The 27,578-nt window shown below is 38.6% G+C and overlaps 1 protein-coding gene across 1 annotated transcript in view; it reads left to right on the forward strand.

The window, feature by feature from the left end:
• The first annotated feature begins 2,381 nt into the window (after nt 1-2,381).
• Nucleotides 2,382-27,578, forward strand: part of LOC114660268 (cadherin-related family member 3-like) — a 74,857-nt gene continuing 49,660 nt past the window's right edge. Inside the window, exons 1-2 of the mRNA XM_051928903.1 lie at nt 2,382-2,564; nt 26,592-26,785. Of these exons, the coding sequence (XP_051784863.1) occupies nt 2,501-2,564; nt 26,592-26,785 (258 nt within the window). The 5' untranslated portion in view covers nt 2,382-2,500. The remainder of the gene's footprint in view (nt 2,565-26,591; nt 26,786-27,578) is intronic.

Consider the following 27,578-nt stretch of genomic DNA (forward strand, 5'->3'; position numbering starts at 1 on the left):
TTTACAATACATTGTTAGGATTTTGTTATAATGTGTAAGTATGTAAGCTAAACAGTTAATGTTCCAAAAGCAACTAGGTTCACAGATCACAGTGCCGCATCAGTCACTAGTTGTTTTCCTTCTTTGGCCACAGGATTATTGTGTGCAATTTACGGCTTCAGATAAATGGAGGACATAATTTCACTAAGTCCAGAAAAGAATTTAAACGATAAGAAAAGACTGAAGGAACTGAATGTTTCATACAGTATTAAGTAAATAGGGGGCGGCACGGTGGCGCAGTGGGTAGCGCTGCTGACTTGCAGTTGGGAGACCTGGTGACCTGGGTTCGCTTCCCGGGTCCTCCCTGCGTGGAGTTTGCATGTTCTCCCCGTATCTGCGTGGGTTTCCTCCGGGCGCTCCGGTTTCCTCCCACAGTCCAAAGACATGCAGGTTAGGTGGATTGGCGATTCTAAATTGGCCCTAGTGTGTGCTTTGTGTGTGGGTGTGTTTGTGTGTGTCCTGCGGTGGGTTGGCACCCTGCCCGGGATTGATTCCTGCCTTGTGCCCTGTGTTGGCTGGGATTGGCTCCAGCAGACCCCTGTGTTCGGATTCAGCAGGTTGGAAAATGGATGAATGGATAAGTAAATAGGTATTAGAAGGTTACATAACTGGACTGTTTAAAGTATGAAAATTAAGAATTCAGTTTATGATCAATATTACATTGAAATATAATTACTAGGGACAGATGCCACGTAGTAAAGCTCAAAGATAAATCAAATGTTACAGAATCACATTTTTAGTCTAAGAATTTTGAGCCATTTATTTTGCAGTGTTTGGAATTTAACCTTCAAAATAGATGGATTAAAGATTGTCAAATACAGTGGAGCCAAAACAATGGAACATAAACCCTCAAATCTCAGGCCAATATTGTTGCAAAACAGTAGATAAGAATGACATGACCAATTTATACTGAGCTTTACAGTTTGTTCTCATCTCCTTGTGTAACAACAGAGTAAAAGGATAGTTTGATGTCTCATAATATTCATATTGATGACAGAGTCATTTACACTATAAACCTGAGCACTATGGCATGATTCAAATCCAAACTAGAAAGAGGTAACAAATTTAATATTAGATGATAAATAAGTTAGGAAAAATAAAACTGTAAAAGCAAAGTATTCTTTGGCTCCCTGTTAGCCTGCATTGTAGAGAATGTTACGTTAAGATCAGGGACATTGAGGAGATTTAAGATACTGCAATGTTACCTAAAAGGAGTTTACAGAGAAGGCAGGATTTATTTTTTTCCAGGTAAAAGATCTAAGGGATATTTTTGAACAGAATTTCATCGTCTATTTTGGATCATTAATGAAAAGAAAGCTTACCTCATTAGAGCCCATGTTTGCCAGAGAGAAGAACATGTCTGTTTTCCCATTAAAACAGTTGCTGGGAAACACTATTGTGATTTTATATACACTATTTATTTAGCCTATATATTTGTCAGTTTGCATTATTTTAAATTGTGAATGAATACTCAATTTTTAATTTAATAGAATTCTGTCATATTGTCATATTAATGTTCAATCAAGGTGAAGGCTTTGGGATATTTATAGTTTTCTGCATCTGATATTAAAATACTTAATCCATCAATTTTCAAAACATAATTATGTATTTTTTACCAACTTTCATGGTAATCACCAAAAAAGGTAAAAGGCCTTATCTCATTTATCAAAATTTCATTGGTCTATGTTTTTATTTTATTCTAATTGAAAACATGACAGGCTGTATAATTCTGTGCATTGAATTTACATAAGTGCTGAAGTATGTGAACAATGGTGATGGGGAGTGTGTTTTTTTATTTATCCAGTGTTTTCTGTGTTCTATTTGTATGTACTAGGTTTATCCCATTAATAGGCAGCTCGGTGTAATCGTCTTTGTGCCAAAGCCAATATATTGTGCAAAACGATACATTAAAACAATGACAAGATCATAACTGGGCAATGTCTTTCTTTGTTACAGTGTGCGGTATAGCGCTCGTCATTCATTTTCCTGAAGAGTATTTTTGTAAGGCAATCAAACCAATAATTTAATCAAATGAACCGAATATGAAAAGTGCAGTTACTTCAGAGTTGATAGGAGAGGCAAATATATAAATGAGAAAATGAAACTTGAAACTATTATTACTCAGTGCTCTCCGGTGATAAAAACTGTATACATTGTCATCCAATGTGACCCCGCTTAGAGCAGCAGAGCTTTATTTCGATCTGTCACGAAGTCGCAGGGTTGTCAGTAGGCGCTAAGAACGGCGCATGCGTACTCGTCACCCCGGCTTCTCGTCCGCTCACTGCACCTGTAAACATTACGGAGGCGCCTGGAAACCGAGAGGTGCGGCTGGCGTGACAGGTACAACGCGTCTTCTGTATTTCTATCTGATGATTTTTTTTTTCCTGTTTCTTCTAACAGACCTGGTCAGAGTGAAGGATTATTTCAAGACACGATGGATGGCGCTTTCTGAAGTGGGAAAATGCCTCGAAGTGAATTTCCGTACCTCTTTTTGGGGACTTTATTCTTTTTGGGTGTATTACAAGGTAAGGGGCTCACCTGCTGTATGTGTTGGTTTTTCTTCCACCTATAACCACTTAACAGTCGTAAATATTTTGCAACATGCAGCTTTATCTGTATTTCATATAGACCCTTTCGTGAGGTTAATACTATATGCTTAGTATTAAACTTCAGAGTGTATATTATTATTATTATTCGATTTTAGGACATTGTCACTTATAAAAATATTCATTTAACTGTATGTTTGTGAAAGGTTTTATACTTTTTATTTTGCAGCAAATATGAAGATGTGCCTAAACGTCTACAACAGTATGCATAATAATAAAAACACCAAATGGGCAATCATTATTAGAACACTATCAAAATCATTTTATGTTGTTAATTCAATTTGATATATATGACTATCATTTTGTAAAAGAGCTGGTTTTAAACGTTTTAGTTCTGTTTACATTTTCAGCTCTCTGGATCGGAGATATTTATTCTGTTAGTCTTATACCATACCATACCATTTTTATTTGTTAAGCGCTGAAAAACACAGCATTACAACTGACCGAAGCGCTGTACAGTTAAAACAAGCAAGACTAAAAGCAAAATATTAAAAAAACAAACATTAAGAGAGAATTAAAACAGAGACACTAAAAAAACAGGTCAGGGGACCCAATAAAACAGAGAAATAGCAAAAAGCAAGTGGGAATAAGACAGGTTAAGAATTAAAAGCCAATGTGAAATACAGTGTAATGTTATTTCTTTATTGATTCATGCAGCATTTATCCATTCATCCATCCATCCATCTTCTAACTCATTACTTCAGTTCAATGCCAGTACATCTCAGGACACACATCCAATTAAAAATCTCAAATTAAACATATATCTTCAAAGTGAGGTAGGAGATCCAGAGTACCTGGAGAGCAACTCGAGCAAAATTGCGTTTACAGTTAAAACTCAATGCAGACAGTCTCTGGGCTGGGTTCAAAACTAGGCTCTTAGGGTGTGAGGCAGCGGTGCTAACAACAAAGCAACTATTCCATATTTTAAAGTATTTTGTACATAAAAAACTATAATACTCAAGCCTTATACTAAATCACAATTGTTTCTATATACTATGTACAGAAATTCTTTTTTTCTTCCCGTTTCTTTTTGTTCTGTACTTGGACTTTGTATGTACATTTCAAAACAGTCTACAGTATTCACTTACAAAGTATGTTTTTACAAATTTCATTTTAGTACTGAGAGTGGTGTTCTGTCTGATTAGAGTCCTTGTAGAAGAGTGTTTAGTCCATTATTTTATTTTGATACTGTTGTTCCTTGTGATGGACTCATTTTCAAAATACATCTACAAGGGTGAAGCGTGCAACTTACTGATTACCAATAAATGTGAAAGAATGTGCAGCTGTTGTTTCACATTTTATGATTTTTTAAACATAACTAACTTTACTCCTAATCAAGGATTCACTGGACACAATACAATAAACACAATACATTCTTTGACCCAATTCTGATACCCCTTTTAAGGTGTCTAGGATGTCAGATGACCCCTCATAATATTTTACATTAATTAACCATGTTAAGCTGTAGTACAGATGATCCTTCAAAGATGTATTTATGGGTTTTAAACAAACAATGCACTGTAAATGGAGCGTGTGATCCAGTAATGTATATAGTAGGTCAAAACTGACCCAAAGAACATTGCAGTGTTAAAAATGTGTAGCAAATGTACAAATATGTGATATTTGGAAACATTTTTGGTTTTTGTAAAGTTAGCACACTATACTAAAAGCTATCACATTTCTAATCTGAAAAGATTACATTTAGGACGTCTTCATAGGTTATGAATAAAAAATCCATTCAGTCAACAGTGTGTCAAAATGGTAACCTGAAAGATATGGCAAGGTAAAACATTTTTAGAAACTATAAAAATATGGTGTAGTTGAATTTTGTTACTGCTAATTTAAAGTAGGAGAACTCACAGTCACACATCCTGAGAGATTAAATTATTGTGTGTTTACCGATTTCAAATACAAAACTGTGTTAAATTTGGCCCAAAGACATTGTAAAAGTTAAGAGAGTGTTGCACCAACATTAACCACCAAAATAGTTTTTACAGTATGTACCTCTGATAAAGACACAACAAGTGTCTGGAACTGTAATGGAGAGTTGCAACATCATTCGGCTATGTTATGTTGATAATGGGGTAGGAGAATGCCACCACAGGCACTTTTACTGCTTGTTTGCATTTTGTGTACAGCTTTTTTTTTTAAGCCACAGGCTTAGAAATGGAACACAGGTACTTGACACCATAAATGAAATTTATGACATATAATTTCAACTGGCGTGAATTGCTCAAATAAAGAAGGAGTGGCATGCAATACTTCAGTGTGATAAATCAAAGTAACAGAACCACAGACATTACATCTATATTTATTTACTTAGCAGTCATTTTTTCCAAAGCAGCTTATAAATAAGGTCAACATCACTGAGTAAACGCCAATCTGGGGAATATTTAGGAACAAGTGTTACAGGATAAGGTTATAAAATTGATCATCACAAGTGAAGAGTTTGAGTAAAACACAAGCTTAGTTGTAATTCTGTGGTTACAAAAACCTAACAAAGCCATTTTCAATTAGACAGAAATTCATAGAAAAAGAGTCTTCAAATGTTCTTAAACTTACAAAGGTAGTCAGCAGTCGGAATGGAGGAGGGCAGCTTGTTCCACCAGCTACGAGCTATACATGAAAACAGCCTGGATTGAGATTTGATGCCATACAGAGGTGGCATCAACAGATCTGAGAGGGAGAAGAGGAGTACAGCACCTCACATGTGTCTCCATATATACTGTAGGTGCTGACCCATCGACTACTCTGTAGGCCATAATCAAAGATTTGAACTTAATTTATGCTGCTACAGAGAGACAATGTAGTGATCTGGAAAGAGGAATGACATGTGCCCATCACAGCTGGTTGAATACCAGACTTGCTGCTGCATTTGAAATCAGCTGCCAGCAGTGTGTTGCAGTAGTCCAGACATGTCAAAACCAAAGCCCACACCAGGACCTGTGCTCCATTCTGTGTCAGATTATGGCCTGATCTTATGGATATTGTATAGTGCATATCTGCCACATGGCCTTTGAAGGACACCTGGTCATCAATCACCACCCCAACGTTGCTGAAAAGAGATGGGGAGCTGAATAAACAGACAAGCTGGGATAACAAGAAGGTTAATCTTTGCCAGGTTAAGCTAAAGATGGTGCTCCTTCATCCAAGTTACAATATCAGTGAGACATGTGTCTGATGGTTCCTTGGATAGGCTCCAGCAGCCCTGTGATCCTGACCTGGTTAAGCAGATTAGGAAGATGGATGGATTGATTGATAGACAATGTTTTAAAACACAACCTGGGTAAAACAGCTTGTCTTCTATAAATAGTAAATTGGGTTCAGACCTGGTGACTGGGACAGCTATGGATAGTAGTTTACATTAGTAACATGTTCTTTTAAATGCGCTGTGACTATCTGAACCCTGTAGATGGGGACATGGTCATCCTTGAAGATTCCCTACTAGAATGAATTTAATTACCCAAAATTGCTTTTTATTTATTGTATTCTAGTTTACCTTCTAAGAGAAACTAAAGACTTACTCCATAACAGGTAAATGAACCATGAACCATAATAGTTGCAAAAGAATCTTCCTCTGTAAGAAACCATATACAAGCATTGGAACCAATAGAATTTTTGTGTATCACATATGTTCTTGTTCACCTGTTACAAGAAGAAGATAAAGGATTGACCTGATTTTTTTCCACTTCTCAGTAAATCACAATTATATTCTTGGCAACAGTTTACCAGAAAATGTCAATGAATAAGCCAGAACATGTAAAGTAAGATCATGGTAAGAAAAATCCATCAATTTGTAAAGTTGCACAAACTGAAAATAATATTTTAAAGTTTTGAAAACTATGACCATGACCCTTAACGAGGTATACAAACAATAATAAAGCTCTTGTATTTGACCCTCTGATTGGCACAATATTTTCCTTAAAACCAAGTCCAAACCTAACAGATACTGACTCGCTGATAGATTTAATGTCTAAAATTTAAGCTTCCTCTGGGTCAGATTTATTGTTTATCTTCATTCCCTCACATGTGATACAATCAGAGAAAGAGAGTCATTTATGTTAATTTCTTTGAAAACTGTGTTTGCCAAATGGAGAAAGTCAGTCAGTCAGTCAGTGTCTAACCTGCTATATCCTAATACACGGTCACAGGGGTCTGCTGGAGCCAATCCTAGCCAACACAGTGCATAAGGCAGGAACAAACCCTGGGCAGGGTGCCAGCCCACCGCAGGGCACACACACCCACAAACTAGGGACAAGTTAGGATCGCCAATGTACCTAACCTGCATGTCTTTGGACTGTGGGAGGAAACTGGAGCGCCCGGAGGAAACCCACGCAGACACGGGGAGAACATGCAAACTCCACGCAGGGAGGACCCGGTAAGCGAACCCAGGTCTCCTTACTGCAAGGCAGCAGCGCTACCACTGCTCCAGCGTGCCACCACAAATGGAGAAAGTTTCCTGTGAAATAAACCTTATTTGCATCTTTACACTTTTGTTGTGTGAATATGTTATGGAGTGGACAATTATCATTTGGAGATGGTAGGCACTATATTAAAAGCAGGCTGCAAGTTCTCTTGCTCTGAGTTTTTGCTCAGATGGACTATAATTAACTTATAAATCACTCACAACTGTCTTGCACAGAGCAGTGTTGTGAAACCCTGTGAAGAGCAATGCTGTAAGACATTGGTTTAATTCTATGTATTTTAATTCTATGTATTTTGTATATGTTCCTTTTTATGTATCTAATTCTATGCACATTTTCTTTAATTTTTTTACCTACACTATAGTCTTATATTGGAATGACCAGATAGTCTATAATTCAGAGATCATAATATTGGGAGTAATTATTTTCCCAAGGGAACAGTTGAAAAAACAAATAAAGCAACTTTGACAATATATATTTTTAGGGTCAAATCCTTTCGGACAAGCTGTCCATCATTAGAGTAGTAAACCAATTACCTGTGTGTAACATCACAAGCTATAAAACCCCATGTTGCTATCTGGCATAAAGAACAAATTGAGAGAGAGAAGAGAGAGACAACGGATACATCAGACAAACAGACAGACAGACACACATGCACTCACAGAGAGAGAGAGAGAGAGAGAGAGAGAGAGAGAGAGAGAGAGAGAGAGAGAGAGAGAGAGAGAGAGAGAGAGAGACTCCATACCATCGGAGACACTCAATCCACTTGGTTACTGAAGATGTATTAGCTCAAGTGCAGAAACTAAAATTTACCCAACAAGAAATATTTCTCTTCTGACACAGACATTACCTTTATTTTCAGGAAAGTGCTGCTTAAGCTTTTCTTACTTTGAAGCAAGGGTATATTTTTATTAGGGCTTTACATCCAGACTTTGCCATTCATTTATATTTTCTGCCATTTATTTCGTTAATATTTTTTCTGCTGTTATTCTTTTCATAATAAATACTGCATTGCTTTTCAATTTTTACATTTTGTCTTTACATCTTGAGTGATTGAAGTAATAAATCAGACATAGTGTACCTGGATTGGGGAGATGCCACTTTCTTTCCTACATGGTTAGCAGACTAAGGGGAATGCCCACAGTAAAAAAGCAGCATGGTGGGATTAATGTGTCATTATTGGGTAAATGGCATTAACCAAGGTGTATCAGCCTCTATATGTCTAGGTTATTCTTGGGATCATGGTGTATGAGTCTTTAAGCCTATGATATATTTGGGGACACTGTGAAGGTTTATCAGCCTTTATGTATCTGGGATATTCCCAGGGATCAAACAATATCAGGCTTGAGGTCTAGGTTATATCTTGAGATGTTGCTTAAGCTAGTGATTCCTTATTTGCAGTACTGAGGAGTGATAGGATGTGCAGTTATCAATCATAGTCAATGCTTATGTGGATAGGGCCTGTGTGTGTGTCTTTGTCTGTGCAGGTGTAGACCATCCCATAACAAACCTAGGGCATTCCATTAGCCCCACGATAGCACAGTATGTAATAAAAAGGTCTAGTGTTTTGGCCAAAAGTGTTCCTTTAAGAAGACATGACGTTTAAGTCAGAGATGACTGTGGTTAACCCTCTTAGGAAAGTGAATACTTTCTTGAAAGGGCCCTAAGATCAGAGACACTGATTTAGGATGTTGTTAAGAAGTTTATTTGTTAAAAACTGACAACCACAGTTTACCTGGGTCTTTTTCCTTGGATTGAAGAAGATATCCACTTGCTCATGTTTCTCTTGCTATAATATTAAAGGATTACAGGTAGGCTTGTCTCATCCAGCTGCTTCACTGATGAAGGTTGGTTTCATTTTCTCTCTTTTAGATTCTAGGAGAGAAAGGAACTGCAAAACTGCTACCTGAAGTTTACAAAGCATCTTTATCAGTTTTACCTGTGCTTCCCTCGCCTCTTCAAAAAATATGGTGTCTTCTCTTTCTTTTATTATACCCAGAGGGGGCTTTCTCTGACTATAGTTGTTCTTGTTACTTTCCTAGCAGGTTTTGTCGTCCAGAGTTCCTTGTGTCACATTTCTTGCAACCTTCCTTCCTCAATAAGTGAAATTCAAGGGTCTCCAAGTCCATGTTTGCATGACCTCTATCAGTATTTCTTTTCTGTTGCAGCTGGCTGTAATGACTGCACAGAACAGATGCATTTTTAACTAGGATGGAAATAATAATGATCCAAGGTCGAAACTGGGAGGACATGATTCTAATAAACAATAGTCAGTATGTGAGACAAAATCGTAAATTGAGAGACATAACAAGAGAGCCAAAAACCACATCACAGAACCTAAGCCAAGACACCAGATGTAAATCAAAGCTGAAGGGCAGAAAACAATTGAAAGAGCTCTATAACAGTGATGATGATGCTAAAGTTTTAAATTTTAGTTACAAACTTGGACAGTAAAAGAGTATATGATGCTGACTTTTATGCCATCACAGTAATTATGTCATATATCACACACTCCTCCAAGTCTTGCCCAGTAACAGCCTGACAACCCTCCATTACAAACAGCAAACAATGGTAGTGCCGATACTAAAAACAAAATGGCCTTTTGAGAGACATATTTCAAAATTAACATCTTCAAAAATTTCCTAAATCAGAAAAACAGACCAGACCATTAAATTCCTTGATCTCCAAAATACTGTAAAATGCTACTTCCATTATTTTCTGAGGCCACGGAAAAAGCTTTAAAAATAAATTAATTAAAATAAATATTCTAGATCATGACACTAGTGATTGCAACACTATGGGTATCCTTGACAAATGTGTGTATATAGTTATTTATTTATTTGTTTATTTATCTCTCTACCTATTTATATATTTATTTAAAAAGCCTGTAAAAAGCCAAATTTCCCCATGGGGCAAATAACGTTCTAATTAATCTAATCTTTGACTTTTTAGGACAACTAAGGTTTTAGTATTTATTTTGTAATATTATTAACCATTGTATTGTTGACAATAACACAATAGAATATTAGAACAATCTAGATGACAACATTCATTCCAACAAAGCTTGCCAGTCCTATCCACTTATTTCTTCCAAAATAACATCAAGTCTAATTTTTAAGGTCCATAATGTCCTCCTGTCTGCCATGCTAGTTGGTAACTTATTCTATGTGTCTAATTTTCTCTGTGTGAAGACAAACTTCCTAATGCTTATGTGAAATTTACTCTTAACAAGTTTCCCACTGTGTCCTAACAAAAGACACATACCGTTCACAAAGTATATACAGTATTGCATGCAAAAATATAAACAATTTTATACAATAAGTTTTTAAGTATTTGTTTAAATATAATTACATAGTATTTTTTAAATTTGCATTTTTTTGCATTTGTTATTATGACTGGCTGTTCAGTTAACTTATGACATGTGGATAGAAACTGTCCCTGAATTTATTGGTGTGTGTGCCAACAGTTCTGTACTCTTTGCCAGATGGAAGGAGTGAGAAAGACAATTGTGCAGGATGGCTGAGGTCTTTAATGATACAGTTTGTCTTTCTAAGGCAGCAAGTTTTGTATATCTTCTGAAGTGAACACAGTTGGGTGCCAGTTATATTCGGTGCCACCTTCACCATCCTCTGCAATGCTTTAAAATTTTGAGCCGAATAGGTGCAGTACCAGGATGTTATAGAGGCAGTGATGATGAACTCCACTGTGTACCTGTAGCAGGTCAAATGCACAGATGAAGAAATGTAATTTTTCCTCAGATCTCTGAGAAAGCAAAGGCACTAGTGAGGCTTTTTGTTGAGCCTACAATCCCCTGTGTAAGTTACAATTATCTTTTCTTGAAAATAGAATGATTGTAAAGAATATGAATTAGTAAACATAATTTCTGGGTTAATTTTGACAGAAGACATTTAATATTTAATTAACAGAAGACATTAGAAATGTAATTAATATGAAACATTTGTTCAACATTAATTGCAGCTGATATTTTATTTGTCTTCCTGTTTATTAGCACAAGCATGCAAAATTTAAAATTATTTTAAAAATTATTAATATTTAATCTATTGGACATGAAACTAGCATATGCAGGTTTAAAAAGAAGAACACCCAAATAAAAAAGAAGAAAAAAAAGACCCCACTTTACTAATCCACCCACTCTTACACCCACCTACCCACCCCCCCGCATTTGCTATTTATTGTCTTTCATTCCTGTATGTCTAATCATTTTCCTTTGATGATGACACCTGGTAGGTGTTGAAAGCTCAGGAATAAAAGACTATTTTAAGATATGTGATTAATTTTTTCTCCTTCTGTGGATTTTTAGCTATAAATATGCAAACTGTATCACAGACCTTTGCTTCTAAAGTGTAATGTGAATAAAAGTATATGCTGCATAACTAATTACAAATGTCATTCAACTACAACCAGCACCATGGACATCGACAGCAGTCACAGTAGACACCTTTGTGGTGAAAAAAGATTCCTATGGAGGTCGGCATTAAGTATCCACTTGAGTGTTGTAGCAACAAAGAACAGTGGGATAAACACATCTGGACCTGCTTAAAAAAAAACTCCCTTGTGAACACATTCTTCAAGGTCCAGATAGGTGATCAGTACAAAGTCATCTTAGTCACAGCACAGCATAATAATAAAACATTTCCTTAAGTAAAAATGATAGTTCTCCTGTCTGTTCCATCCCCAACTAATCTTCCAATTACATAAGCACAATCCCAGTCACTAACACATTTACTGTGTACCCTTCTGTCCATTAACAAATTAAGAACAAATTCCACCTGATTAACTTAATATTTAATACAGGTCATATTCCATTACAATGAAGTGCCAGGGACCTAAATAACATTTCGTTGTAATGAAAATTTCGTAGTAATGAGATTCTGTATTTGTCACAATAGTGCTTTCTTTAACTTGTGTCCAGGCATTTGCAATCATTTCAATAGCTTCTTTCACATTAGTTTTCATCTCCTCCTGTCTGCAAGTTATGCTGATGAGAATTTTTCTCAGCATTTCATTTGTGATAATACCTTTTCAGAGTGTGAATGATGCCCAAATCCAATGGCTGAAGCACTGCTGTGTAATTGGGTGGGAGGAGCATGCTGTGAGCAGCACAGTTATCAATCAGAAGCAGAATCTTTCTTTTCTTCTTCTTCATATTGTGAGGTTTCTGAACTCTTTTGGGACAAAAAACAATGAGACGACTCAACGAAGTGTGTCCCGAAGCGTCTGTGGAAGGTTGCTTGTCACAATGCTGCAGCGGTGCGCCGGAGAAGCAAATCCAAGCCGATCACTGTCGTGCGCCTGTCATTGATGGGTGATGCAATGAACATTATAATGCAGGGAACAGTATTACTTGGCCACTAACCTGGCCATGACCCTTGCCTGACTGCTGTGTCTGTGTATAAGACAGTGGTAGATCCCGTGCTGTTCCTGTTTCATGTTGAATAAAGCTGATTTTGCTAAAGTACTGAGACTCAGCCTCATGTTTTGGGGTGCAAGACAGTGACTCATGCGTCTCAATATCCTTGTCAAGTTGTCACAGCCAGTTTCCCAAAATGTCTTGAGTCATCCAAGCTCGCTGTTTTGCTTTATACTCGCAGGGAAGGAATGTAACAACGCTTAAAACACTGAAGACCGGTCAACTTGCCAATGATGAGAGGAATAACTGCTTTTTCAACGTCTTCAAATACAGCAATTTGCATACTTTTGCGCTAAGGCCCAAGGTTTGCAACCCGAGATTTCGCCAATGACAATGCCAAATTCACTGGCAACATCTTTTCTGTTTTTGACGGAAAAAAAGTTTTTTTTTTCTAATGTGAACTGTTGTCGTTTTTTCGCGTCTGTCATTTCTATAGAAATGTGACAATGAGTTAAATTCCAATGGATGTTTTTCAAATGTTGATGAGCAATAAGCAAAAGGTATCACTGAAAATCACAGAAAACAACAGCAAAAAACAGCACAAGGAAAGTTCAAAGAAAGAGAAAAATTTATAATGTTTCTGTTCGGGGATCATTGTGCACAACTGAGCTGCAACCACAGAACTAACTGCTCTGTGAATGATTCATTCTCTTGACTGCTCTGTGGATGATTCATTCAGGCATTTCAAGGTCTTTGGGGCATTTTGTTGTAATGAAAGTATCCACTGAATGTTCTTCGTAGTAATGAGATGTCTATAGACTTGTGTCATATGGGGAAACTGTCTGGACCGTAAAACACTTCGTTGTAATGAAAATTTTGTTGTAAAGATATTCATTGTAATGTAATTCAAACTCCTAACCCCGCAGTCATTAGCCATAACAATTGAAATCATCAGTCAAATGTTTAATTTTGTTATACACATGAAACAAGATGCACATTTACTTTTGATGTATCTTTATAAATTACAGATAAGAGGCAAAGGAGGGATATTTATGAGAAGAGAGTATTATGGTGAGAGAGATGTTGTGATCCATGTTACTAAAAGCCTCTTTGCAGCATTATGCATTCTACCAGTCAACATTTGTAAGAGGTATAATTTATAGTTTTGTTTTTTAACACTAAGTATTATTGGGCACAATCATTTGAAATGTATTGATGATCCACAAACTCGATTTTGTCGAGTTTTTGAAATCTGGTGATGCCATTCTAACAAAGCTTGATGAGTAAGGATTCAAAACGCTGAGCTGACGTGCGCAGTGGAAGTGACCCCTCTCCACCTACCGTTATTCAAAGCAATAAGCTGACATGTACAGTGGAAATGACCCCCCCTCCATCCAGCACAGTTTGAAGCAGTAAATTGACATGTGCACTAGAAATGAAGCATGGAGTGCAGTTCAAAGCACAGAGCACACATACGCACTGGAAATGAAGCATGGAGTGCGGTGCGAAACACCAAGCAGACATGCACACTGGAAATGAAACATGGAGCATGGTTCAAAGCACTGAGCTGAGATGTACAGTTCAAAGGATGCTTTGTGAAACATCGACACATTCTAAGCCATTGCGCTGTACATCATTGCGAGTCTACCTAAAATTTGACACTTAACCTTCTAGTAAAAAGTTTGTAATTTGTATTGACATTACAAACTTCTATAGTTCGGTGCCAGACTGAAATGACAATTTAGATAATGGCTGACAATTCATTATTGTTATTGTGGCTTGCTGCCATTTACTTTGTCTTATACATAGTTTCACTGGAAAATGTATTAAACTTCATATTTGACTGTTTGGAAACACTGGTGATGTACTGAATTTATATTGTAGGAAAACATAACATAAACTAGAGTCCAGCATGCTTAAATGTGTAGTTTCGTTTCTGATCTCTATAAAGCACTTCCCTTTTAGGACAATTCATTTTAAATAGTCTTAGCCAGTCAGTGCCTTCCAAACATCCAACATGACAGTGTGAACCTTCAATGTTAACGGCGTTAGCCGAGTGCTTCATTTAGTTGCATTGTTGGACCATTAAGTATTGTTTCAGTTACTATTTAGTTTAACAGATGGCTTACATAGTTCTTAAATCAATATGGAAATACACACACGACTCTTAAATTATATACTGAGATGCCTACATTTACAGTGTCCATTTTAGAATGTCAGAATTTTTACTTGTTCCTGTTATTGTACATTATAATTCCTCAGTGCCATATATTATTTGTTACTATTCACGAGTCCTGCTTCATTGAGATTCTGTCTAATATGCTGTATATGCAAACATTTTAAAGGAAGTGTTTATTGAATTGACTGTAGCAAACTTGTCATCTTCTTAAAATGACTTATATTATATTGACAATTAATCATAAGATCAAATATCAAGGAGGCTGTGAGTTTGTGTGGATTTTATTTTTTGTTTGTGACATTGTTTCAGTACAGAATGTGTGCTGTTAATAATGCATTCTGTCCTAAATAACAGCTCACAAACTTTTTAGATATTTCCTAAAGGCCAATGCTTCTTAGTTTGTTTATTAGCATATTTTGACATTGTCTTATTTTAATGTAATCTGAATTATTTTAAATGTATTGCACATATTCATTGCCGGGCGGCACGGTGGCGCAGTGGGTAGCGCTGCTGCCTCGCAGTTGGGAGATCTGGGGACCTGGGTTCGCTTCCCGGGTCCGCCCTGCGTGGAGTTTGCATGTTCTCCCCGTGTCTGCGTGGGTTTCCTCCGGGCGCTCCGGTTTCCTCCCACAGTCCAAAGACATGCAGGTTAGGTGGATTGGCGATTCTAAATTGGCCCTAGTGTGTGCTTGGTGTGTGGGTGTGTTTGTGTGTGTCCTGCGGTGGGTTGGCACCCTGCCTGGGATTGGTTCCCTGCCTTGTGCCCTGTGTTGGCTGGGATTGGCTCCAGCAGACCCCCGTGACCCTGTGTTCGGATTCAGTGGGTTGGAAAATGGATGGATGGATGGATATTCATTGCCTGTATATATATGTCATGTTTGGTGAGAATAAAGAATAAGGTAACAACACAAATAGTAGTTATGGTGCCTTTTTGTAATTAAAAAAAAAACTAATCATTTATCTGAAATGTTATATTTTGTATTTTTATGTTTGGCAATGGAATGTTTCAGTATACATTCTATTTATTCCACCTCTGATGGTGTACATTGTCAGTATTCTTCATTGCAGTTAGTCACAGTGTAATGTGTGCCGGTGTGGCTGATAGACTGAGGGGCAGCAGATGAGCTCAAGTAATGGATGACAAGACACCTTCTCACAATGATGCCTAAGCTGTTCTCCTAAATATTCCCATTTTGTGCTTTTTTCATTATTGTCATATTATTATTATTAATATTGAACACGTATGTAGAGAAAATGTGTATGACAGGAAGGCCAGTAAAGCCTTGAATGAAACTCAATGTTGATGATCCATGACAAGTGACAGCAGGAGCCTGCTTTGAATAACAGAAAAGGAAAGAAACAGGGAAACGCTAAATGTCAGAGACTGGGATTGCATAACTGGAAGATGGGTTAAGAAAATATAAACAAGAAATGCTCAGTCTTAAATAATTCTATTTACATAAATAATTTATTCTGCTGTGCTGCAGTTCGGTTGACTTTTTATTTACTGATCCCTTGCCAGCCTTTGACAGGATGTATTCACAAGGGACAGATGTTGCTGACAAAGTCAGGTGCCTTTTTGAAAGTCTGAGTCCAGATGTGCTTATCCAGCTGCTCCTGCTTGTCAGTATTTGAGTGATCTTTATGTCCACCTCTGAATGAATTTGTAAAGTTTCTTTACAACTTTTTTTTGTCTCATTAACAAATAAAATACTAGCTTCACTGAATTGAAACTAGAAATTAGTATAAACAGTGGTAATTTTGGGGTATAAATATAATTTCACCATGTAGCAGATCCTATAAAAGTGGTAGTTTCAATCAGATTTGAATGTAACAGTTTGATCTGTAATCTTGTACTGTTACAAAATTTTGGAGGGTTTAGATCAAAAGCAATACTATATGCATTGAATCATGGTTTACTTTAACTTAATACATACAGCATTGACTTTTACAGGCTTATGCACTGAATTACATTTTTATTAGGGGTGTACGATTCTGACAAAATTAATAATTGAGTATTATTGCTGTAGTGTCCTAGATTTTAAGCTTTTTATTTTATTTTATTTCTGCCCACACAAACAAGATGAACTTAATTTTCCAAGGACAATTAACATCAAAGCATCTCCTCTTCCTGAATTGTACCTCACTTTGAAAACATCTGTGTAAACAAGGCAGAAGACCAGAATGATGCCACCGCCGTACTTTATAAACAGTGAACAGATGGATGCCATGGGACTAGGAATTGCTAAACTAGTTTACAGCTTGGGAAAGGAAGGAGTCCTTTCTTGATTATTTTATGGCATGCATAAACAGATCAAAAACTCTGAGCAAACTCATTCATCATATTGACAACCAGCCAATCAGGTGTATGTAATGTCACCAGTCTTGAAACCCCACATGGAATTTAAAAATAAATAAGGCTTGTCTGACAGACCAAAAAGGAATGACAACAGAAAGGATGTCAGAAGAGGGTGATGTGACCAAGAGATGTAACTGTTTCATCTGAACTTCAGCAAAAGCATCTAATGAATAACATTGATTACTAGATCAAAAACCGCAACCCAGCCACAGGGAATGCACAAACCAGTGTATTTCTTCGTGCCGGTCCCAAGCCCGGATAAAAGGGGAAGGTTACGTCAGGAAGGGCATCCGGTGTAAAATTTTGCCAAATCAATATGCAGGCAACAATACATATTTCCATACCGTATCGGTTGAGACCCGGGTTAACAACAACCGCCACCAGTACTGTTAGCCAACAGGGTGCTGACAGAAATTGGGCTACTGTTGGCTGAAGAAGAAGAAGGAGAAGAAGAGGAGGGAGACATGTCCGGAGGCAGGAGGAGAGGAGGAAAGTAAAGAGAGTGGAACTGAGGGTAAGAACTTTGAATGTTGGCAGTATGACTGGTAAGGGGAGAGAGTTACCAGATATGATGGAGAGAAGGAAGGTTGATATATTGTGCGTGCAAGAGACTAAATGGAAGGGGAGTAAGGCCAGGTGGATTGGAGGTGGATTCAAATTATTCTATCATGGTGTGGATGGGAGGAGAAATGGGGTAGAGTTATTCTGAAGGGACAGTATGTCACAAGTGTTTTGGAGGTGAAAAAAGTGTCAGGCAGAGTAATGATTATGAAGCTGGAAATTGGAGGTGTGATGATAAATGTTGTTAGTGCATATGCACTGCAAGTTGGGTGTGCAATGGGTGAGAAAGAAGATTTTTGGAGTGAGTTGGATGAAGTGATGAACAGTGTACCCAAGGGACAGAAAGTGGTGCATGTTGGTGAAGGGAACAGTGGAGACGAGGAGGTGATGGGTAGGTATGGTGTCAAGGAGAGGAATGAAGAAGGTCAGATGATAGTGGATTTTGCCAAAAGGATGGACATGGCTGTGGTGAATACATATTTTAAGAAGAGGGAGGAACATAGGGTGACATACAAGAGTGGAGGAAGATGCACACAGGTAGATTACATCCTATGCAGAAGAGTTGATCTGAAGGAGATTGAAGACTACAGAGTGGTGGCAGGGGAAAGTGTAGTTAAGCAGTATAGGATGGTGGTCTGTAGGATGACGTTGGAGAAACTACAGCAGATGTAGTAAGGGTGACAGCAAGAAGGGTGCTTGGCGTGATATCTGGAAAGAGGAAGGAGGAAAAGGAAACCTGGTGTTGGAATGAGGAAATACAGGAGAGTATACAGAGAAAGAGGATGGCAAAGAAGAAGTGGGATAGTCAGAGAGATGCAGAAAGTAGACAAGAGTACAAGGAGATAAAGCGCAAGGTGAAGAGAGAGGTGGCAAATGCTAAAGAAAAGGCATATGGTGAGTTGTATGAGAGGTTGGACACTAAGGAGGGAGAATAGGACCTGTACCGATTGGCTAGACAGAGGGACAGCACTGGGAAAGATGTGCAGCAGGTTAGAGTGATAAAGGATAAAGATGGAAACATACTCACAAGTGAGTAGAGTGTGTTGAGCAGATGGAAAGAGTACTTTGAGAGTATTGAGCTTATGAATGAAGAGAACAAGAGACAGAAGAGGTTGGATGATGTGGAGATAGTGAATCAGGAAGTGCAACGGACTAGCAAGGAGGAAGTAAGGACAGCTTTGAAGAGGATGAAAAATGGAAAGGCCGTTGGTCCAGATGACATACCTATGGAAGCATGGAGGTGTTTAGGAGAGATGGCAGTGGAGTTTTTAACCAGATTGTTTAATGGAATCCTGGAAAGTGAGGAAAAAAGTAAGTTAAGAAGTGAGGTGATGATTACTGAGAAGCAGTGTGGTTTCATGCCAAGAAAGAGCACCACAGATGCGATGTTTGCTCTGAGGGTGTTAATGGAGAAGTTTAGAGAAGGCCAGAAGGAGCTGCATTGCGTCTTTGTGAACCTGGAGAACATACGACAGGGTGCCTCAAGAGGAGTTGTGGTGTTGTATGATGAAGTCAGGAGTGGCAGAGAAGTATGTAAGAGTTGTACAGGATATGTACGAGGGAAGTGTGACAGTGGTGTGGTCTACGGTAGGAGTGACGGATGCATTCATGTTGGAGGTGGGATTACATCAGGGATTGGCTCTGAGCCCTTTCTTATTTGCAATGGTGATGGACAGGTTGACAGACAAGATTAGACAGGAGTCCTCATGGACTATGACGTTTGCTGATGACATTGTTATCTGTAGTGATAGTAGGGAGCAGGTTGAGGAGACCCTGGAGAGGTGGAGATATGCTCCAGAGAGGAGTGGAATGAAGGTCAGTAGGAACAAGACAGAGTACATGTGTGTAAATGAGAGGGAGGTCAATGGAATGGTGAGGAGCAAAGAGTAGAGTTGGTGAAGGTGGATGAGTTTAAATACGTGGGATCAACAGTACAGAGTAATGGGGATTGTGGAAGAGAGGTGAAAAAGAGAGTGCAGGCAGGGTGGAATGGGTGGAGAAGAGTGTCAGGTGTAATTATTGACAGACGCGTATCAGCAAGAGTGAAAGGGAAGGTCTACAGGATGGTAGTGAGACAAGCTATGTTATATGGGTTGGAGACGGTGGCACTGACCAGAAAACAGGAGACAGAGCTGGAGGTGGCAGAGTTAAAGATGCTAAGATTTGCATTGAGTGTGACGAGGATGGATAGGATTAGAAATGAGTACATTAGAGGGTCAGCTCAAGTTGGACGGTTGGGAGACAAAGTCAGAGAGGCGAGATTGCATTGGTTTGGACATGTGCAGAGGAGAGATGCTGAGTATATTGGGAGAAGGATGCTAAGGATAGAGCTGCCAGGGAAGGGGAAAAGAGGAAGGCCTAAGCGAAGGTTTATGAATGTGGTGAGAGAGGACATGCAGGTGTTGGGTGTAACAGAACAAGATACAGAGGACAGAAAGATATGGAAGAAGATGATCCGCTGTGGCAACCCCTAACGGGAGCAGCTGAAAGAATAATAATAATAATAATAATAATAATTAATTTTTTGCATTTATATAGCGCTTTTCTCACTACTCAAAGCGCTTAGCAATTGCAGGTTAAGGGCCTTGCTTAAGGGCCCAACAGAGCAGAGTCCCTTTTGGCATTTACGGGATTCGAACCGGCAACCTTCCGATTGCCAGTGCAGATCCCTAGCCTCAGAGCCACCACTAGATCAAAACTGCCCTAGGACACAACCAATCCTTGACATTCTTCGTAAGCTTTTTCTAAAGACTCTATATATCCAAATTTTGCTATATATTTTCCTTTATACATTCCTCTGCTGGTATTATTGCTCTTTAATAAGTAGCAAGTTACTTTTAACTTTCTATACTTTGTCTTTATATCTAGAGTGATTGAAATATTTAATTGAAAATTAAGACACTCGTATGGGGAGTAGCCACATTATTTGCCCATAGGATTTATCAAGGCTTAGAGGTCGCTCCTCGAAAGAAGGGACAACTGCGGTAAAAAAGGGCATATTGTTTGGTTGGTAAATGGCATAACCAAAAGAGCTGCGCTTTTAATTGTGTCACGATAACACCCGCATGTTTGTCAGTGCTGATGATAGTAAGTTCTTAAGTAGAGAATCCTATAGAATATTGTGAAATTTATTAAGGCTCCATTGTCTACTTAACGATATTTAAGTAAAGACTACTATAGAATACAGTATTGTGAGATTTATCTCCTTTGTCTATTTAAGGATATCTGCATGTGAATGTGAGGGGGATCTAAGCGGTATATTGCAGGGTGACTAACAGGCTTTCTTTCACCTGAGACTTTATCTACAGGAGGATCTCTATGTGTATGTGTATTTGTATGTGTGATAATCTTAAGGCGCAAGCATAGACCAACCTAGTAACAGACTTGGGAAGTCCTACAGAAACCCACGATAATACAATTGCCTTTGATATTCCAACTGTGAAATTTAATTTCAACTAACAGTACAATGAAAATGCATCCTGTCTTGCGAACTGCATTTCTTGTATTGTCTTTACTCACAGTAAAGTACAACCATCATTGTGCAGGGAACCACTTAAAACTAATAATATGAAATTGTTAAATGCTGGATTAGTTAAAACCCTAAACCCTAATTGTTTAATAATGTTTATTTATTATTTGCTACAATAAAGATACGGGCGGCATGGTGGCACAGTGGGAGTGCTGCTGCCTCGCAGTAAAGAGACCTGGGTTCACTTCCCGGGTTCTCCCTGTGTGGAGTTTGCATGTTCTCCCCATGTCTGTGTGGGTTTCCTCCCATAGTCCAAAGACATGCAGGTTAGGTGGATTGGCGATCCTAAAATTGTCCCTAGTGTATGTGTGCCCTGTGGTGGGCTGGTGCCCTGCCTGGGGTTTGTTCCTGCCTTGCACCCTGTGTTGGCTGGATTTGGCTCCAGCAGACTCCCATGACCCTGTGTTAGGATATAGCGGGTTTGAAAAAGACTGACTGACAATAAAGATATAGCACACATATCTTTGTCACTGTTTTTAATACGGTAAAGCAGCAGTAAGTTACTGATATACAAATATTTATATAATAAAATTTAACTATAACACAAACATTCCTCCTTTCATTCATTCCTTGTCATCACCACCAACACCATTCAAAAATGTAAAATGTGGAAAAAAGTCACACATGAGAATCTTAAATTGGGGTTCTGCTGTAATAAGAAAACAAATGCTGCATGAAAATCTTAAATGACAGTAACGTGATAGGTCTGGTATACTGGTATATAAAATCATTAAATGTAATAATATTAATCTATAGTAAGCTTGAGAAATATTTCCATAGTAGCACACTGTTATCTAATGCTACCACACTCAGTCCTTGAGCAATGGTATCCCACCTCTTGAGGAAAGCGTTGTAATGAAAAGTGCACTCATTTAAGGATGCAGCATTGCAAGAATCTCCTGTTCAGCGTATATTCCTGATAAATATAATGAAATGTTAGGCTCACACATGCTTTCATAGTTCTACACAAACTCAAATCAGTTGTGGCTGCATAAAATAATGCTTGTTTTAAGATCTATTTTGATTTTTGTTTGTGATTTGGATTACAGGGAATGCAATGTGACTTTGGAAGAATTATGACTTCTCTTACCCTGATTGTTGATCATTTTTTAAAACTTGCTTTGCACACAGATTTATTCAGAGCCTTTGTGTTTTAATAAGGAAAACACAATGACTGCTGTTATCTGATTTTACTTTTGCTAGTCTACTGTATACAGAGATGTGTTAATGTAAACAAGTAAATGAATGGTTATCTGTGTCACAGACCTAATATTATAGGGACTTGGTGCTGCTTGCATAGCTTTCATGGACTCTTCATACTGGACTATGTGGTTGTGTTTTAAATGGCTGTATAAATGTTTACCTGCAGTGGTCTAAAGGAGTTTCTATGGTACATTTTTTAAAACAAAATATTTCCAAATTACAGGCAATTCCCTTTATTTTCAAAAAATAACACTGATAACATAATATAATTATGAGGGATGTTTAAAAAGTTTCCGCACTTAAAAATATGTAAACTTTTACATAATGTCCCTCATACATATACTAGTGCAGTACATAAAAAACACATGTTTTTAATAGGATTTTACAATATCATGCAGTTGAAATTGAGTTAAAATAGTCTTGTGGCCAAAATAGCTTTTACTGGCACATTTCAAATTTCATCAATTGAAGTCCTGTTATTAGTTGTTGATTTTGGAGTGTCTGTGGTTAATTGTAGCTTAAATTTCTTAAACATAAATGTTTGAAAGAATACCCAAAGGACAGATACTATTGTACATTAAGACTAATGGAATTTCAATAATTTGGATTGGGAATGTGTTTTGATGTCAGGAATGGCTAATGGAGATGTAAAAGAGAAAAAACATACAAATATTTAAAAGAGTAAATTAATCCATAATTCATGTCACACAGAATGGGTTTCTTTTTTAAAAGAAACATTTCAAAAATTTGCCAAATGCTTTTTAAATAGTAGTTTCTGAAATTTCAAACGTTTGTAAAACTCTTTTGTTTGAAATATCTTAATATTCATTTAACTTTCCTGACCAATTTCCATAAAATGGGTCCACTGGGAGCTTAGTTGTTTCATGTGTATTGGTAGACACACCAGATGTGATAGCAACAAATAAATTCTCGTGCGTTTTATGCAAACCTACCTTACAAAAGCAATCTCTGCTTTGTTATTTTCTCCCGCCATTCAAGTAGAATAAACTGCATAGAACACAATTAAACTTGTACGCAAGCTTAACTCTTCACTTCACATCAGAGTGACAAAACCATTATGTAAAAATCTAATATTTCATTGGGACAGCACTTTGGCAAAAGACAGTTTTCAGATAAAGTGTACACTTTCAGTTCAAGAGCTATGCTCCATATATTTTTCTTGCAAATGTAACAGTGATGTCACCCTGCTGTAGGTCTGCTGCAAAACAAAAGCAAAATTTCACACTAGAGAGGAAATAAAGCTGACAGGCCCTATCCTAACATTTCTCGATTATGTTTACCTCTTTTGTAAGTCACATTGGATAAAAGTGTCTGCCAAGCAAATAAATGTAAATGTAAATAAAGCCAGTACTGGTAACAGAGATGTGTGAGTTCAAGTGTACCTTTATCCTCTTTTACTTAATATGCCAATATTGTTTGAAATTAATGTTAAAAACTGTTTACATAAATTATTTACAGAAAGCTTACTATATGTAATATGGTACAGTAAACTATGCTATGGTTTGCCTGCTGTCTAAATTGTTACAATGTAATAAATTGATCTCTTTAGAAAGAAAAAAAAAAGTTTGTGAATTCTGACCATAGACTTGTTGTTGCTACTCTTAGGATCCAGCTTAGATCCAGTAGGTTACCACCTACTAGGAAAATGAGTCTGGACTTGGCCAGACTCCGAGACCAGGCTGTTTCTAATGAATTTGCACACAGTTTGTGTGAGGAACTTGCAACTGCCGATCCTAATGTGATGTGGGAGACCTCCCATGACAAGACCCTGAAGGTTGCTGAGGGTTGTGTTGGTGTTACCGGTGTTCCCAGAAGGAGGTGTTTGATCTCGCAGGGCGCCCTGAATATCATCGAGAGGAGTTGCAGCACAAGGCTCAATGGCAACTCTGGTCTGTACTGGGGACTGAGAAGGACAGCTGCGAGAGCTCTGAGGGCAGATAAAGAGGTGTTTGTTAGAGTAAGAAATCTATGAGCAAGTGACACACCATCTGTGGTCTAGCGACCCACGTCCTGCTTACAGAAGAATCAAAACATTACGCACATCTAAATTTGTTCCTCGTAGAGTCGCAGTCAGGCGGCTGAGGGAACGGTCCTTACGAATGACACTGCAGTTGTGACCTGTTGGGCTGGCTACTTTGAGCAGTTGTTCAAAGCTGATCTCCTGGGTAGGACATCGGATATCTCTGGGTTCACGGTCCTAGGGGCTGATCCTCCAATTAGCTGTGAACCACCCAATCTCACTGAGATTGCATAGGTGGTGAACCAGCTGAGGGTGGGGAAAGGCTGCAGGGATCTGTGGTATCCGGGGTGAACTTCTCCAGGCTGGTGGTAAGGCTGTCCATGTGGCATTGTAAGCAATCTTTGCTTCAATTTGGGAGACTGGCATCATCCCAACTAACTGGAAACGGGACTTGTCATCCTTATCTGGAAAGGGAAGAGTGATCACCTGGATTGCAGCAACTACAGGGGGATAACACTGCTCTCGGTGCCAGGTAAAGTCCTTGCTAGAGTCGTTCTCAATAGGATCTGTGATCACTTGCTCACCTACCAGTGACCGGAACAGTCTGGTTTTATGCCTAAGAAGTCTACCATCGACCGCATCCTGCACTGAGGGTTCTCATGGAGCGCAAACGCGAATATCAGCAGAGTTTCTTTGCAGCCTTTATCGATTTTCGTAAAGCGTTTGTCTCAGTTGATCGAGCTGCCCTGTGGGACATCCTGAGGGTTTCCGGGATCCCCTCGAGGTTACTGGATATCATGGCCGGCCTATACACTGGTACTGTGAATGCTGTGCAGAATGGAGGCAGGACTTCTGCATTTTTCCCAGTTGTTTTTAGGGTTCGTTAGGGGTGTGTTCTTACTCCTACTCTGTTCAATGCTTGTATGGACTGGGTGTAGGGCAAGGTCGTGGGATCCAGCGGCTGTGGGGCATCTGTTGGTGAAGAAAGATTCGCAGATCTTGACTTTGCTGACAATGCTGTGATATTCACAGAGTCAATGGAGCTCGAGAGACTGAGCAAGGAGTCTGAGTGTCTGGGCTTGTGAGTGTCCTGGATAAAAACCAAGATCCAGGCCTTTAATTACCTGTTGAGTACAGCCATCAGCAGTGTGTCTGTTTGTGGAGAGAGTGTCGACCTTGTCGAGAAGTTTACTTACCTTGGCAGTGACATTCTTATGAAGTCAGTAGACAAATTGGTAGAGCATGGGGGGTCATGAGGTCGCTGGAAAGGGGTGTGTGGCACTCCCGATATCTATGCAAAAGGACGAAGGTCCAAGTCTTTAGAGTCCTGGTGCTTCCTGTCTTGCTATATGGTTGTGAGACATGGACGCTATCCAGTGACCTGAGATGAAGACTGGACTCCTTTGGTACTGTGTCCCTCCAGAAAATTCTTGTGTACCGTTGGTTTGACTTTCGAATGAGTGGTTGCTCATGGAGTCCCGAATGAGGCAAATTACCTGCATTGTGAAGGAGCGTCACTTACGGTACTATGGCCATGTGGCGCATTTCCCCGAGGGTGATCCAGCTCATAAGATCCTCATTGTTGGGGACCTGAGTGGCTGGACCAAGCCAAGGGGACGCCTACATAACTCCTGGCTGTGGCAGATAGAGGGTCATTTCCGGAGGGTGGGACTGGGCCGCGTGTCTGCCTGGGGGGTTCCAACCGGGATCCTAAGTTGTTTCGTTGTGTAGTGGGTGCGGCAACGCACTGTACCAGTGCATGCTCCCCAATTCGACTTGACTTGACTTTACAAAGAAGTGAATGTCCAAGGAAAGGAAAAAAATCTTTAAAAATAACATTCTCAAAACTGCTGTATCATCAGAGAAACAAGAGGCCAGAGCCTATCCTGGCAGTACTTAGTTCAAAACAAAAACCAAACCTGGAGGCCCAGCCTATTTTATATTTATGAATTAATAGCAAAAATGTATTATTTCATTACAGAACAATATTATGAAGATATGGAATAATTCTTAGCCTAGTTTCTCCGCAGCTCTGAGGCAGGAAAAAAATATACTGTATGTGGAAAATAGAAGAAAAACATTTTGCTTTACACCTTTTACCCATAGGATACACTGTCTCAAAAAATGCATTTGAGTGTAATATTATATATTCGGTTTTTCCTGTTCAATTACTTGAAATTCTAAATGTTGGACTGCTCAAAATACTGTATTTTAAAATGTGTTATACTTTATATTTTACACATTAGCTATGTGCACCTTTCACTACTGCTCTCTTTGTTTAAAAAAAAAGTAGGGATTCTTTGTTAGCAGACTAAATCTTGTTTTATTTTCCCTTATAGAATCAAATGGACAAGTTGTTTTCACTGGCTTACCAAATTCAGCCAATATAAATCCATCTTATATTTTGCCTGTCAATGTTGCCGCATTTCAGGTTTCTACACCTGGCACTCTGTCTGGTAATCCGGTCATAATCAACTCAAATCCTCTCACTCAAGCCTTTCAAGTGTCATGTACGAGTTCCACAAATTGTGAGGTATGTTGTTAAAAATTTATTTATAACTAAATTATACTGTATATTAAAAACTGACATCATAAATTTGTTTGTTGATTTATTGTAATATGCCAAATTTGAGCAAATGTTGTATACTGTTCTTAAGCATTGATTTTGATTAATATGTTTGCAGTTTCAAACATGTTCTTTAGTTTATCTATGCAGTGCCAAAAGTAAAAGTGAAGAATAAAATGAAATGAATTGTGAACACTTTTTGCCATGAGTTGTTTGTTATGGTAATAAACTGGTACTTGTGACAAATAAAATTCAACTACTGTACTGTATATTGTGAATCCCCAAGACCTGACACAACAGACACAGTCCAGCACACACAAGTCTTTTATTAAAGTATGGGAAATGCTTTCCTTTTTGGTTTGCCACCAGCAATGCACAGTACAAAGCACAATCAAGCACAGTCCAACACATTAAAGCATACAGCACTTTGCACTTTCTCTCTCTCTTCCGCCTCCACTTCTCCCTCAAGCTCTGTCCTCTTCCTCCTGACTCTGACTCCAAATGGAGTGAGGCAGCTCCTTTTATAAAGCAGCTGGAAGTGTCCCATGATCTCCTTCCGGGCGTACTTCTGGGTGTGATGGCAGTCCTGTAGCGAAGGGCACAACTGTCCCCCATGTGCTCCCTGGTGGTGGCCACGGGTCCCAGTAGGGTTGAGCTTCCATTCTCCAAACCTGTGGTGTCGTAGCAAGCCATGGAGAGTTCCCTCTGTCGTCCCAGTGAAGGTACTGCCCTGTGCAAGCTCTTTCCCCCAGTCCTTCTC

The sequence above is a fragment of the Erpetoichthys calabaricus genome, chromosome 1 (genome assembly GCF_900747795.2).
Source record: "Erpetoichthys calabaricus chromosome 1, fErpCal1.3, whole genome shotgun sequence".
Taxonomy (NCBI): Eukaryota; Metazoa; Chordata; class Cladistia; order Polypteriformes; family Polypteridae; genus Erpetoichthys; species Erpetoichthys calabaricus.